A 15,861-nucleotide genomic window follows, 5' to 3' on the forward strand; every position below is an offset into this window, starting at 1 on the left:
AGGTGACCCTGCGAGTTCCCCGGGGCCAGGCTTGCCTCCCAATGTGACCCGGCGGCTAAGTCGACCTGAGCCTCACCAGCTTCTCGTGAGAAACCTAGTTTCATCGTCATCTCACTCTGGGCAGATCATCAACCTACGCAGTTCCTAGAAGAGTAGTAATGTTTGGTCCTATCAAATGAAAGCTTGGAGTAGCAGCTAAAATCCCCGTTGGTACGGGCTTCAAGAGATGTATCCACAAGAATATACACATCGAGATACGTATATTCCGTATAAACATGCTCTGGGTCATTAGAGAAAATGTGAACACGAAGGATACACGCTGTAGAAGGCTGATGTGTTGGGACAGGTGTACAAGCTAAGAATAGATGCCTTTCCATTCGGTGTCATGTTCTCATGTTTCAAGTGTGCTAGTTGTGATTTCGCTAAGACAATACACAAGAAACTTTGCTTCTTAAGAGGGGAATGCCCGCGAGGGAAACAGAGGGAGGCAAACATTCTTAGTATGACATTTTGTACCATCTCTATTTTCTACTGTGTGTATGTGTTAACCTGTTCAAAATCATTCATTAAAATTTTCCCCGCAAAGGAAAGTGTGAGGGTCACACGCCCATGAATCTTTTGTTTCAGCTCAGAGACCCAAGTAAAACACCTGTGTCTTCTGCTCTAGGTGCTAAGTTCCCCATTAAGTGGACAGCTCCAGAAGCAATCAACTTCGGATGTTTCACTATTAAGTCTGACGTGTGGTCCTTTGGAATTCTCCTGTACGAAATCGTCACCTATGGGAAAATTCCCTACCCAGGTATCAGTTACTTATTTTGACTGTCGTTCCTGGAAGCTGTCCTAAGATGTGCTTAGAAACTTCTCTGCCCTCTTGCCTGATGGAGCGTATATTCTTTTGCTTCGCTAATCAATTCCACCCCTTGCTGCCTAGAATGTGCCTGGCACCATCACAGGTACTGCTGATAAGGATGCATTAGAGGATGAGACACAGGTGCCCCTCCCAAGATAAGGCTTTTACAATTCTTTCTCGGTCAGTTTTGAAACAGAAGTTCACACAAGGGACTTTGGAGTCTCTGCCTCGTCAGGAAATAACCAGCCCTGTGTGTGAGTGACAGATTCTTCAGATCTTTGACTTACTGGACGTGGGGACATCGTTCAGTATTTCCGGATTCCTCACCTCCTCGGAGCCAGATTCTCCCAGCTCTCCCTTTTTCCAGGATCCATGCTGGAATGTGCAAGAAGAGGGATTTTTCCCCAAGCTGTCACATTCTTGTTAATGTTTGGCTTTTAACAAAATGAATGGGTACGGCCAATTTTAAATTAAATCGTTAATGTTTAAGTCATTCCCTCGTTCGAAACGTATCTGAGGGAGCCCAGGCACTCACGAGGTGCCCGGATGGAGCAGTCCCAGCTTTTGCCCTTGAGAGCTAATACTTGAGGAGGGAGAGACTGATAACAATCACTAATAATAATCACTGGTAATAGGGCCAGTGCGTAGGATGGGAGGGGCGCCATGGAGGGGGCACGGTGGTGCAGGGATCGGGGGGTGGGGCAGGGCTGCAGGTTCTAAACAGTGATCCCGGCAGCAGCAGGGAACTCGGGGACCTGACAGAAGGGCCTGGGTGGCCCACGGGGTCCCGATCAGGGGCTGGAGGCGCGGAGCTGGGCGGGAGCGGACGCGAGCCTCGGGAGGCGCGGAGCTGGGCGGGAGCGGACGCGAGCCTCGGGCCACGCAGGGGCTTCGGGAGCTTTGGGACAGAGCAGTCGCACGGCCTTTGCGCTCCTCGTCACCCTCACTGCCCTTCGGGGTTGAGCCGTAGAGAAGCTGGGGCCCGGGGGGCCAGCCGGAGGGGAAGGCCTTCAGTGGAGCCTGTGCAGTGGGCTGACTGTACCGTGAAACCCCTCTGGTGCCCGCATTTCATATTCTGATGGCCGCTCTGTTCTAGACCCTGAAGTTCATGAATAGCACCCCTGCAAAATGGGGACAGTATTTCCTGATCAGCCCGGATATCTGACATTATATATCTATAACCTATAACCTATAGAGAAAGATTTTTTATATATATATATATATGACATCTGATCAGGTAAACATACAGCCTCACACGTGTTGTGTGGTATGTGCTGCATGCTCCACAGTGATGTGCCAGACGAGGCCCTGAGGCTCTGAGAAGGGGACTCTTGCCCAGAACTGCATCACGAGCTCCTGGCAGAGCCGCTGCAGAATCCCGGCCTTCTCAGTCTGACCTGCTGTGCTCAATGCCCACGATTAGAAAATGCTCGGGGTGAAAAACCATAAAAATTATAAAGTAACCAGGAGAAAAGCAGTGAGGATCACACACACACACACAAACCTGATAGGACCAACCAGAGAGCATCCGTTGGTCTATTCTGTGGTCTCTTGTCCTCTGATAGGACCAGGGATGTGTCATCCTTCGGGAGTTCTGGGTTGATGAGGTTTCCCAGTCACAAGCGTTGTATGTTATGAGAGCCTCTAGCATTAGGACATGTGAACAGAGCGGACAGTCCTACTTACTTAATTATCAGAGGACTCGATCCATAGAGAGCATGGAAACTGGTGAACATAGACAGTACATGCCAGCCCCATCACTGTTATAAAACTGCTTCCGACAGGCCCACTGACAATTAAGTTATCGGAGAATGCTTTCTTTACCCGGAAAAGCGCTGGATATGTCTCTTTTTTGTGTGGTTTAGAAGCTATAGGCCCAGCTTTGCAAAATAAAAAGGCACTAAGAGAAAGAAAAGGGGAATAAAAACAGAAAAGAAATAAGAAAGTCTCCTACAAAATGAACAGAGGAAAAAAAAAGACTAAAAGGTGTAATATATCAAAATGTTACTATCCTTGAGCAATGAAATAACAGGTTACATTATTTTTCTCTTGATAAATTCCTGAAGCGGCTAACTTTTTACAAGTATGCTTTTATTAAATATTTTACTTCTTGTCTAAAAAATATATTTAAAAAATCAGGTGGCGCAAGAGGCTTCTGATGGAAACTTGCCCCCGGGGCCTCACTCTCGTCAGCTCCTGAGACGCACTGGCTTTTGGGAATCCTGGCTATTTATCCTAACATTTGCTGTTCATAGTTCTAACTATTATACGCAGACTGTTCTTTCCTAGGTCAAGATTTTCCTCCATTTTAGTTATTATTGAATAAGAATATGGTCACACGGTTCTAAGTCCAAGAGGTACAAAGAGGTGTAAGGTGACAGGTGCGTCTGTCTGCAGCCACGCAACCCCTGCTCCCAAGGCAGCCACTGTTCTCAATTTCTGGTGCATCCGTCAGAGACATCCCATGAATATCAAGGCGTATATAACTAGAGCTGTACCAAGTACACAGAGTGACTGGATGCCCAAACGGATAGCAGCCACAGAAAACAGACCCTGGGAGTGTGAGAAGAAAATGTACAATGTTGTTAATAAACTTATCAAAACTCTGGTCGTCAAATACGAAGTAAGCGCTAGTGGAGCACGAGAGTGTCGTTTCCCATTTGCAGTCTTACTCGCTGAACAGACGCTTTGAACTGGCATAGCTGGCACCGCGAACTTCTGTGCACATGGGGTGTAATGCAGAAAAGGGCTTTTCCGTCACCTGCTTTTTAGGAAAGGGCTTTGCACCTAGTCGTTGTATTTGGGGCAAATCTCAAAACTCCTTTGTCTTCGTTTACTGTTAGTCCATTTCAACCATATTTTATTGTTATGTTTTTAAATGTGTAGCCCCTAGTTATGAATTTAAATATGCAGCCCCTAGACCGAAAGCTCTTGCAGTGAAGCACTCTCCCCTCATGGGTGGGGACGCCGAATGAGTAAACAGATCACGATTGTTGCGTGCTCGACTTTGGAGATTGCCTCGTGAAAATTGGAGGCATCAAAGATAATATTCTTCTAGTTCGTACCTAGAAGATAGACTCCGCTCCAAATAGGACTTCTTCTGGAGAGACTCGTGCCCTAAATATACTTAAACAGCTAAATAAGTCCAGTTACCAAATTTGTTTATGTTACGAACGCTAGTTCACCAAACGTCCTCACCTAGAATTTTAAGCAACTTCTTCCACTGACCTCAGCTTTCCGAGTGGCTGCCCTGAAGGCTGATGGCTTCTGTACCTATCTCCTCCCTAGGATCCCGTTTCCTCTATGGAAGCATTCGAGATCCTTCTTTGTCCCTGAGATTTATGGCCATGTACCTTGGTGTGACACTTCTGTCATTTTTATGTCAGCTCGGTACCTGTTTTGTTCTTTTGATTTGGAAACTTGTAGGCATAGATTTTGGGAAGTTTTCGTGTATTGCTTCTTTGAAAATTCGCTCCTTGCCTCTTTCCAAATCACTCACTGGTAGGACAGTAGACCTCCTGGGGTGATCGTCAGAGCCCCCTGTCTACGCTTCTGTCCCTGTCATCCTGTCCTCTGTCCTCCTCTGAGGCTTACCTTCTCCCCCTTGCTTCGGTGAGACGTCTTCTGGAACAAGGGCCTCTGGACCACCGGGCTCACTGTCAGCATCCTCACCCGGCAGTATCTTCAGGTCTGTTCTCTGGGACTGTTTAGTTCCTTCTGAAGAGGATCTTCCAGGCCCTGCCGGTGGGAGCACCGCCTGGCCATCAGCGTTCCGGAGGTGCCCTGGGGAGCGGACATCAGTGTCTTTCTTTGCTGTTGTTGTGGGTTTTCTTATTGTGGTAAAAGAAACACAGAATAACATTTACCATCGTAACCATTGTTAAGTGTATGGTTTAGTGGCATTAAGTACATTCACAGTGCTGTGCGACCATCACCACTGTTCATTTCCAGAACTTTTTCATCTTCCCAAACCGATACTGTGGTCCTTCGGGTCATTAGACACTAAGTCCCCATTCCGCCTCCCCCCCCCAGCCCCTGGTCACCTCTGTGCTACCTTCCGTCTCTAGGAATTGCACTGCTCTCGGCGCTCCTGTAAGTGGAATCGTACCGTATGTGTCCTTTTGTGCCGGGTTCATTTCACTCAGCTTGGCGTCCTCAGGTGCAGCCCGGCTGTGGCCCGGGCCAGGTGCGCCTCACTCTCCTTGCTCCCAGTGTCCTCCACGCCCCCTGCACCCCGTCCACTGGGCCTGGAGCTTCTCTCCTTCCATCCCTCCGGCGTTATCCTGGGCACCTGCGAGGCGGGTTCCAGGTCCAGGCCTGCCTGCAGCACCGACCTCAGCCCAGGAGCGCCCCGTCCCAAGACGTGGTGACCAGACATCCACTGCTGACTTCTCTCTGGCGGGCGCTCGGGTCACGTTCCTCCTCTGGGCTCAGACCACTTCTGCCTCTGGCTGACAGGTGTCTCCCGATTACATCAGAGACGCCGTTCTTCTCTTTCGTGTTCTCTTTTTGTTTGGGAATGAATTAAAGGGAAAAAGGGAGGTGGGGCAAAAAGATCCTTCACTATCTTAAAAGCAACACTGTAGTCATACTTGTATAGCAATTTTCTAAAGAGACTAGAGGGGACCTTTGTGGTTGGGGGTTTGTTTTGCTTCGCTCTTATAAAGAGAAAGGAGGTTTGAAAAAGACGAAGCTTTCGGAAGCATCGTGTCTTTTCTGGCTGCTTCTTGCCAGGTATATCTATAGCATCTTAAGCTATATGTGAACCAGAATCAGGAAACTCGTCGTGCTGCAAATGCTCCGTCACAAGCAGCGCTCAGAAAAACATAATTTGCCGCTGGGCGGGAGCCTGCGGCCCCGGGCCGGCTGTACTTCCTTTGCTCACACAAACAGGCTCGCTCTGTCGTTAACGATCGTCCTGGTTCCTGGAGCGCCCGGGCTTCTGTCTCCTGTCGCTAACCCCCGTCCCTTTTCTCATCTCTGCTCTACTGCGTTCTTCTCCCTCCCTTGCTCCCTCACCAACTTTTAGTCTCTGCCAATTCCTACCGACTCCAGATGTCACCTCCTGCCCACCCCCCGGCTCCGTCTCCTGAGCTGGCTTCCCCACTGGGCTGTGTGCCATTTGAGGACAGGACTCTGTCTTAGTCATCTTTGTACCTCTCAGAGCTTAGTGCCAGCTCATGACCCGTAGGAAGTACTCACTACACGCTTGTCGAAAGGAGGGAGGATGGAATATGAAGTTGCTTTTGCCTTTAAAGATCACCAGCCAGTGGGTGTTTGCCTTCTTCAACCTAACAACAGACCGGCACCGGGTTTAATCTTAGGGTTCAGTCAAGGTCTCTCTCCTCTCTTTCTTTCTTCCATCAGACTTGTCCGTTGATAGCCGTATTTTGTTGGTAGATTTACTTGTACATAAAAAGACAGACTTCAGATTTCCTTCTTTTTATTCCTGTTATCAAGTCAGATTCCCCAGGCAGGCTGGAGCGTGCCTGGCCTTCCTCTGCATCATTGAGAGAGTTCTTCGGAGTTAGGAGAACATATAAGAACAAGGAAGAAAGAAATCTGCCGTGCAGCAGCGTGGGCCCTAGAAAGGTTTATTTATCTTCTCTGGGCACGTTCTGACCTTTTATGCAACTGGGGCTTCTCCAGGAAGGAGGTGAAAGAGGTATTCCTACCCAGCCTTGCAGGTCCAGCGGCTGTTTCCTTTATCCTGGATATTAATCCTCCTGCCAGGACCCCAGAACTTTCCCCAACGCCCATGTAGAAGTAAACACGGATATTTCTTCAGAAATTTATCCAAGTGAGCTTGGCTAGTTACAGAAGCCAGAGCAATGCTGAAGCCACACAATTTATGGAGACCAGGAGCCCAATTAAAGAAAGCGATGCAAATCAGCCCCTTGGCTTCAAGCAATGAGAAGCAAATGAAGTGCTCCAGTTAGAACATTCCCGTTACACAAATATTTGAAGATGATGTTGCAGAAGTAGACTTGAGCAAAATTAATTCACCCTGTAAACAACTTTCAAGAGACCTTAACAGTTATAAGGTTGGCTTGGATCTTCCCATTTCACAAACAAGGGCTCTTCCAAGACAGAAATAGTCGTGTCTTTTTTCAGGGGTTTAAATCCAGGCAGGGCCCTTCAGTCACTGTGTCCTTAGAAGAAGAAAGGTTAGTTAAGGGCAAAGGAGTTCAGAGGTCACTGATTATGACCCACAGTAAGAAACAGACAGAAACCCGTTCCATATGTAAAACAAAAGTTTCACAAGACCACACTGACCTTTGCCATGTACAGCTCACTCTGATCTTTTGTAGTTTACTCTGTTATATTGGTAATTTATATTTTTAAATACTGGTAGACATGTGACCACAGTAAAAGCCGTCCTCCGTGGTCGGCTCTCTCGCAGAGCCCCGTAGGAAGAGCGGGCAGCCTGCTTCCCCCGCCGGCTGTTGAGATGTGCTCTTTCCCACAGCCTGGCGGACTCTGCCTCTTACTGTACTGAAGGCCGGGACCATTTGAGGAGTGGGGATTAAACAATTGGTCCGGCTGACTTAAGGATCCTGACTTCTTTAAGTACACTTACGATGAAAAGCTAATTTTGAAAAAGTATTGGTAGGAGATACTGTACGGGAAAATGATCTTTTTGGTATTACAGGTAGAAGCTGGAAAAAAAATACTACAAAAGAAAGTGAGATTAAGTGTTAGGATTGGGCTGTTCATTCACAAGGTCTGTCAAGTCCAGTGTCCTTTGTCATTAGAACTCACTTTGTCTTCCGTTTACCACGGTTGCCTGTTTTCACTTTGGCAACTGAATGGTGCCTTGATCGCCTTCGTACTAACATTTATTTCATCGCTTACAGAAATTTCCTTAGCCTCTGTACCAGTTTTCAGAGCTGCCAGCACAAAATACCACAAACTGAGTGGCTCAAACGACAGAAATTAATTTTCTCCTGGTTCTGGAGGCCGCAAGTCCAAGATCAAGGTGTCGGCAGGCTTGCTTTCTCTCGAGGCTTGTCCTTGGCTTGAGACGGCCGTCTTCTCCACGTGTCTCCCCCGACCTTTCCTAATCTCCTCTTCTTACAAGGACACCAGTCAGAGGCAGTTAGGGACCACCCTAAAGGGTTCATTTTGACTTGATCACCCCTCTAAAGGCCTTAGCTCTAAATGCAGTCACATTCTGAGGTCCTGGGGGCTAGGAGTGCAACCTAGGGGTTTGCAGGGGAGGGCATGGTGGGAACACAGCTCAGCCCGCGGCAGCCTCCGAAGCTTTGCTTCAGCCACAGGTGCAGGAGGTGGGGACCACTGCAGCGCGCGAGCCTGGGTCAGGCTTCTAAACGGTACCTGTGGTTTCTCGGCCTCAGGGAGAACGAACGCCGACGTGATGACCGCCCTGTCGCAGGGCTACCGGATGCCCCGCATGGAGAACTGCCCGGACGAGCTCTACGACATCATGAAAATGTGCTGGAAAGAAAAGGCCGAGGAGAGGCCCACGTTCGACTACCTGCAGAGCGTCCTGGACGACTTCTACACGGCCACGGAGGGCCAGTACCAGCAGCAGCCTTAGGGCGCAGGGGACTCAGGCCACTCACGGGACGGCTGCCTCCTTAGGAAGGAAAACGTAACAATCCCTGCTCACTAGTTATTTCCTGGGCTGGGGTCACCGGCCACCCCTGCTTCCCACACACAAGGCTAACACTCAGGAAGAACACCCCCCATGGGAAAGGATTCTGCTCGCAAGGGCCACTGCCCACCAGTGCGTGGCCTGGCCTGCTCCCCGTGGGCAGTCCGGCCTCGCTAGACCAACCTCTGGACACGGGCTTCTGAGAAGACAACACCTGTCCCACCAAAAGTGCACCCATGTCGGCCTCATGTTTACAAGGGGGTGTGTGACTCAGAGGTTCAGAGGCCATTTCAGTAAATCCCAGACAGGAGCACAGCTAAACTCATTTATGAAAGTAAAATAACATATGCCTTTCATGACGCTTCTTTGTATTTTCTCTAGGCTTTAGCTTCTCTGTTTAAAAAAAACAAATTTACTAATCCAACCTGTTAGATTTTGCAGGTGAAGTCAGAAGCTTCAGTGTCGTTCCCAGATTTCAGTGATCTCCCACCCCCTGCAATCTGAAACTGTTCAGTGTTTCCTTCGGTGGAGGCCGCTTAGAACCCCAGCTGGGAAAAGGGGGTCTCTTTCCTTGAAAGTGTCACCTGCAAACAGACAGGGCAGCCGTGTTAAGCGACATGGACTGCCCCCCGCAGCAGCCGGGGTTTGCCCAGACCACCCTGGAAAGGCGCTTTAGAAACTGCTCTGCCATAAGAAGGAATACTTTTTAACGGTTCAGCTTTTCAAATCCACAATTTCCTGTATCCAGACTTTTTTGGACAATGTAGTTTGGAAGAACAATAAGATTCTGATCTCTGCAGAAACTTCTAGGGCCTTACAAAACATCAGAATTTTCTTTATTGCTTCAAGTGATTTTGAATATTGTTTTAATGATCAAGTATTCATTTTAGTCAAACTCTAGAAAGTAACAATGCCATATTTGGGGGCTATTTCTGTGATTCAGCAATCTTTTCTAAATTGTGTAAGGTCTGTGTGAGACTATTTATATGAAGATATGATGGAAAATAAATGAGTCAGGAGGCTCCACTGAGCCACTGGAGCAAGAGAGACGAGAGGTTTTGTTTATTCAGTTTTTCTACTGTAAAAGCTTTGAATGGAAAATGCTATATCACATCACATTTCACTTATGCTGTTGTGTATATACCTAACATTTCAATTTTTAATTTTATTTTAATACACCTGGCCCAGTAACGCGAAGCTTTTCACTGGTGTTTAACATTTCCTACTGTCATCAATATAAAAATGAGTACCAGGTGGTGGGGGTGGGATGAGAGGTGATTCCATTAGATACATCCTTTAAAAAATTGTATACAAGTTCTACCTCCATCTTTTGAGTGTTTTCAGATTGGAGAACGGAGGAGTTGCTGGGCTGGACAGCTGATTATCCCTTTATGGGGGCCCAACAGGATTTGTTTTCAAACAGGCTTAGCAAGCACCATTACAATTTCACTTTGTTTGTGTTGCCTAGATGTTGGGTGCCTGGGGAAAGGGATGGAATATTTTGCTTTCCCTAAATTTTAACTTCTTTTCCCGTGTGATCTTTTTTTTTAAAAAAAAACAAAAACAAAAACAAAACGGTCCTTTCTAAAACAGTCTAAAATTCTCAATTCACAAGAGCCATCTCCACACAGGTGAACTATTATCATCTAATGCCTGCATAGCTGGTCACCTGATTCGCCACGGCGCATCTTCTACAAACACCCACCTGTTCACGCTTTAGTTCAGAATCACACACGTGACCCAGCGTGGAGAGAAAGTGTAAGGAATCCCTAAAGCAAAAAGAAGTCTCTAAGAAATTACTAAATTCATCTTCACCGTGTTTTTCTCCTCACAATTCTGCTTCCTTTGGCCATTTTACTTTCCACTGTCCCCCTCGGTCAAGTCTGTGCTCCTTTGCTTCCAGCATCTCCTCCGTCACCTCATGCCTCCTGGCTTACTCTCAGCCTGTGCCCATACACAGGGTGCTCGGTGGACAGCACACACCGTTAGGGTTCCTGGCAGGCAGAATCAGGGGCTGGGTAGGTGTTTGTTTAATCTCGGTGTGCAGAGGCGTGCAGGCTGGCTTACGTCTTCACGTCCCAGGTCACTGAGAACTTGAAAACCGGAATCCTCCCCCCCCCACCCCTAGACACTGACTCTGTTGTTCTGCCCTGGGGGAGTGGGCAGGGGATGTGTCAGTGTACTTGAAAAGCTTCTCAGTGAATTTAAGGTTAGTATAATGCATGCCCAGGCTTGAGAGCCACCCCCCAGCTTTGACCCATATTGCAAAGTGATCTGCTCAAAAGAACCTTCTCTTTCCCCAGATAGTTCGGTTTCCCTGAGGACGATGTAGTCAAAAAGGAGGAAGAAGGAGGAGGAAACATGCCTTTTTCCTTCCTTAGGTACGGGAAGCTCACAGAACCTAAAGTAAAGCTCGGAGGCCTGACACGTGTCCCAAGGAGGAGGGGACACTTGGTACTTCTGTAGCCCCTCCAAGAAGGCCTCCCGAGGTGCTGTCAGAATCCCACTGGGAAAGCATGTCCAGGCCTTCTTTTAGGGGACACGCTACATACACCACAGATGCCTTGACTCCTGTCCCAAGAGTGTAGAAGGGGGTCAGTTAAAGGAGGAGCCGTATTTACTTGCTTACACAGTGGGATAGATCAAGGGCACTGAAACACAAGTATAAGCTCATTTCTCATTTTGCCTGTGGTGAAGGCTTTCCCTTTGCTCAAACAAACTACATCCTGGGCAGTAGCTGCTGAAAGGTGCTCAGTAGCAAAACACCAGCATCTGACAGGCTTCACTGAATTAAAACAATTGCTCAGCCCCCCACCCTTATGATTTTAACTGCCACGTTCCACATCCAAGCTTCCTGCGTTCTCTGCCCAGAGCATCTCTCACATGAGCTCACACCACCCACCGTTCCTCTCTGTATCTTCATTTCTACTTCTGCCGGTTGAATGAGACTTCAGTTCTCTATCTCTACACTTTGACTACCTGATGAACTGAGGACACCTGGCCATTCTTCCTGATGGGAATGATGACTATAAATACACAAAGATACCCATACACCCACCATCCTCTCCTTGTTCTCTTCTGTGCTTTGGCTCTTAAAAAAGTTACCTTGAACTCACACAATCACTCCTGAAGTTCTGAATGGTACTGTCACTATTGCATGGCTGAGAAATCAGAGGCATTCAGGGCCACAAAAGGAATAGATTGGCTTCTCTTCATGTTTTCTTGCAAAATAAAACAAGTGAAATACCTTTACCGTGGAATAATCCTGACTCAGTTGGATAATCTAAGTGGGCAAAGGAATTACTTTAAAAATGCCCCACTGGAGTCCACACAGATGTGAGAGGAAACTTCTTCTAAAAATTTTAATTTGGGGAGAAAAGTCACGCAATAATTTAACTCACCATTCACACTTTTTAAAAAGACAACTTACAGAGACTACGCTTTTAAATAAGATGCTTTGATAACACTTGTGCTCCATTTCATATCATGAAGCTGTTTTAAACTGATAAAATTTTATCCCAGAAAGTTCTAGTATGATAAATGCATAGGAGGAAAGCCTTCCAATTTAATTTCCTGTGTTCTTAAGAATCTAAATTCTTTGAGTAGGAGCAAGTGCCAAAAATGTCCCAAGGCTCCCGAGATGGTCACCGAGTGATAGTGAATGTTTCCCTTAAATCTGGAAATGATGGGGGCAGTCTTGGTGGCTTCCATCTCTAGGCTGTTGGAGAGATTTGTCAGATATTATCTGGATTGGCCAATGTGCAATGTTAATACAGAACTTCTAGAACCAAAGGTGGCTCTATTTACAGCACCAAAAGTCAATACCGTGCCACAAAGCAAGAAAACAATCTGTGAAATTTTTTAAATTACACTTATGCTGGGGCTCAGACAAGTCCTTAAGCCCTCATCTGCTACCCTCAGGGTCAGATGTGTTTTTGATTTAAGGTTTGTTTTTTGTTTTTGTTTTTATTTAAGAGGTTAATACCATGAATATTTGGTGGCAAACCCTCAGTGAACACTAGAGAAGAAACCATTAATCAAATAAAACATTTCTGCAGGGAAAAATGCCTGAATTCATAGGAAGTGGGATGAATAGAGCCTATAAATAGCTCTGGATCAGGTTTTACCACCAAATGCGTTCTTTAAAAATGTGGTTTGGAGTATTTTGGGCTTTTGTGGCGAAGGGGACGGGCCAGAGGGCTTGGAGGGCAGGCAAGACCTTTCAAGACCTTTCAGCGTCAGTGGTGAGTCCAGTTCAAATAGATGACGTGGGGGTTGTGGTTACTCAAAACTCATCTGATGCAGCCATGTTCCAGGATGCAAAGTACTTATGCATCTGTTAGAAACAACAGAGTCATCAACATACTCTCTGATCAGACGCACGTCAGGGCGGTCTGAGACTTCGCAGTTCAAGTGAGGAGAGGCGTCTGGTGGTTTTAGTCGCCCACAGAGCCGCCAGTGAGCTGTGGTTGCTGAAATCAAGAGTGAAGTAGCTGGCAAAGGACCACGAACAAAAAGAGATGCGCTTTCACGAAAGTCAGACCACGCGGGAGCGTTCCATTCAGCTCTGAGCACTAGATGGCGGACTCCCAAATCTAAGTGCCCTGAGAGAGTCTCTCTGATGTGGGCAGGCGGGTACACGTGACAGAACTGGGAACACAGCAGACACGGAAGCCTTCAGACTGTCGGTGGGAGCCAGAGCCCAGATGTTTGGATGGGAGAGAGAAATCATTTTCAAACAATTGCCCTGTTAAAGGATTATCTTTTGAATCCTTCTTTGTAAGACATTTTTTCCCCAAAGTGAATCATCACTCCTAATCTCTTTTTTGTCCATGTACTTAGTTTTAAAGAAGGTTTTCCATGGGTTAATAGTAGTCATTCAATACAGTGCTTTGTTGAACACAGTCCTGAACACAGTTTCAGATGGCTGGCTTTAAGGGGACAAGTGCAGTGATGACAGTGCAAGTGCAAGAAAACTATTATAAAGAAAAAAGTAGGTACAGAAGGTGAAGAAGATCCTTCTGAGGAGACACTGCAGGGCTGGTTACAAGAACAGGCACGGAGATGAAGCAAAAAGCCTTCATAAAGAAGGGACACTCGGGACTGGCTCTGAAGAGGGACCGAGCGCCGGTAGCGGAAGAAGAGGCCGCAGGGGGTTTCAGAGAAAGGCTGCAGCGAAGGGGGAGGTGGGGCCGGGACGGCGGGGGGCGTCAAGGACAGAGCCCCCCAGACGGGCGGAGCTTGAGTCTCAAACTTGAGAGTGTCTCCGAATCGCCTCCTTATCACAAATCCCTGCCTTCTCATCCCCCGCTGAGCTTCTGGTTCTGGGCTGGAGGTCTGGGGAGGGGCCCGAGAACGGCAGCTGATACCCTGGCCCTGGGCCACCTTCGCTCTGCAGGCGGTGGGGGGGGGTGGCGCAGTCAACGGGGATGAGGCCCCATGAGGAGAGAAGGCGGAGGCACAGGTAAGCCATGCTGGCAGCACTATGCATTTGACAGCCTGGGGGCGGTGCCCTCCTGGCCCAGCTCTGCTCACTGAGCTCAGCTCCCAAATAGGTGTAAGGTCAGAACTCACTTCCTGCGGTTGCTACAAGAAACGAGTGCAGTAACGTCTCTATGAGTCAGACACACAGTGAAGTCAGTGTGTTCGTGAAATAAAGACGTGATAAAGTCCAGTCGGCCAGCAGTGTGAGGGATGGATGGACAGGAAAGCCCACGAGGAGGCTGTTACGGCAGGAAAGTGGAGAAAGGCTAAGCTCCCAGCCTCCCCAGGGCTGCTCTGGGGGCACTGTGGACGCAGACCACCCCCCTGACCCTTGCCCGGCACCCAGAGATCGGGTTTCTCTAGATTGGGTGGGTTTTTTCTAATTTTTAGCAACCTCTCCCATCTGTGATATTGATTTAAATATTCAAATTATAACCCTGAGAAACTAAACTAGGGAATTAGATTTGGGGGTTGGCAACAGTTATGGGTTGACTTGTGTCATCCCAGAATGGTATGTTGAAGTCGCAACCTCCAGGACCTCAGAATGGGACCTCATTTGGAAACAGGGTCATTACAGTTGTAATCAGTTAAGCTTAGATGGTGTCCTGGGTACCAGACCATTGTGGGAGGAAACAGAGCACACACAGAGGGAGGGCCACGTGAAGACACCCGGGAACACGGCATCTGCAAGCCAAGGAGAGGCTGCTCAGAGCTTTCCTCATGGCCTCAGGAGGTCCTCCTGGTACCCTGGGAGGAGACAACATCACCCAGAGCTGCCTGCGCTGGTCACCTGCTGACACCAGAAGCTGTGCCCTGGTCACCTCTGGGGACGCTCCTGCCCCGGCCCGGAATCTTCTGGGACCTCTATCAAAGCCAGTGGTTAGTTTGCCAGGGCTGCTGTAGCAAGCACCACACACGGGCAGCTTAAACAACAATCATTCCCCTCTCAGAGTTCTGGAGGCTGGGAGTCCAAGATCAGGGTGTCGGCAGGGTGGGCTCCTCCTGAGGCTTCTCTCCTGGGCTGGCAGACGGCCGCCTTCTCCCTGCGTCCTCACTTCGGCTTCCCTCCGTGCACATCTGTGTCCTAATCACCTCTCCTTATGAGGACAACAGTCACATCAGATGAGGACCCACCCTCACAGACTCATTTTAACTTCGCTACCTCTGTAAAGACCCCATCTCCAAACACACTGCGTTCCTGAGGGTTAGGCCTTCACCATATGAAATTTTGGGGGACACAAACCAGCCATAACCCTCAGTCTTGGGAAACAGAGAACACAAGCTAGAAAGGTGGACAGATGACACCCAGCTGCACCCAGTGCGGAGGCAGGTCATGAGCCCAGGCTTCCCTGCGACACGTCAGAGCTGGCTCAGCACGCGGGCCCTTCCTGCAGGTGCCAAGGGGCCGAGGACCCTGCACAGTCTGGCCTGGCGGCTGGCACCGCCCATCCAACCTAACCCAGGATGCCCACGCCTCTCAGAGCCTTGGCTCCCCCAGTCCTACCCTGCCGTGAGCACGGGGCCATGGAGGCGAGCACATCCCAGTCCGCAGTGGACTGTGTGCTGGGGTCAGCAGGAAAGGCTGTCACCAGAATCACTGCACAGACCGACCACGCTGTGAGCCAAGTTTACCAAGACGCGGGGTGTGGGGCTTGGCAGGAGAGGGCAGGAGAGGGCGGGAGAGGGCAGGAGAGAGCGGGAGAGGGCGGGAGAAGGCAGGAGAGGAACAGCCCAGGTGAGGGAGTGCCCGTTGAGCCCACCCAGGGCCCAACAGCCCCAGAGGGAGGAGCAAACTGGACAGAGTGGGCCCTGCAGCCAAGGTGATAACCTCGGGGCATCTTTGCTTCTCGTGATGGGAAAACGCAAGGAGCACGTGGGTTTCTGTCCACGGTCACGTGCACACGCGCAC

General features: G+C 48.7%; 1 protein-coding gene and 1 long non-coding RNA gene across 10 annotated transcripts in view; one reads left to right on the top strand and one right to left on the bottom strand.

Moving 5' to 3' along the window:
- The window catches only part of LYN (LYN proto-oncogene, Src family tyrosine kinase), a 111,319-nt gene extending 101,802 nt beyond the window's left edge, over positions 1 to 9,517 (top strand). For all 9 annotated transcript variants that reach the window (XM_033437626.2, XM_033437630.2, XM_033437627.2 and 6 more), the window contains 2 exons: positions 668 to 799; positions 8,209 to 9,517. In XM_033437626.2, the coding sequence (XP_033293517.1) occupies positions 668 to 799; positions 8,209 to 8,411 (335 nt within the window). In that variant the 3' untranslated portion in view covers positions 8,412 to 9,517. The remainder of the gene's footprint in view (positions 1 to 667; positions 800 to 8,208) is intronic.
- The window catches only part of LOC117203323 (uncharacterized), a 36,474-nt gene continuing 24,353 nt past the window's right edge, over positions 3,741 to 15,861 (bottom strand). The window contains exons 6-7 of the long non-coding RNA XR_007472734.1: positions 4,959 to 15,049; positions 3,741 to 4,680 (exon numbers count right to left, since the gene is read on the bottom strand). This is a non-coding gene — a long non-coding RNA (uncharacterized LOC117203323). The remainder of the gene's footprint in view (positions 4,681 to 4,958; positions 15,050 to 15,861) is intronic.

Source organism: Orcinus orca, chromosome 17 (genome assembly GCF_937001465.1).
Source record: "Orcinus orca chromosome 17, mOrcOrc1.1, whole genome shotgun sequence".
NCBI lineage: Eukaryota > Metazoa > Chordata > Mammalia > Artiodactyla > Delphinidae > Orcinus > Orcinus orca.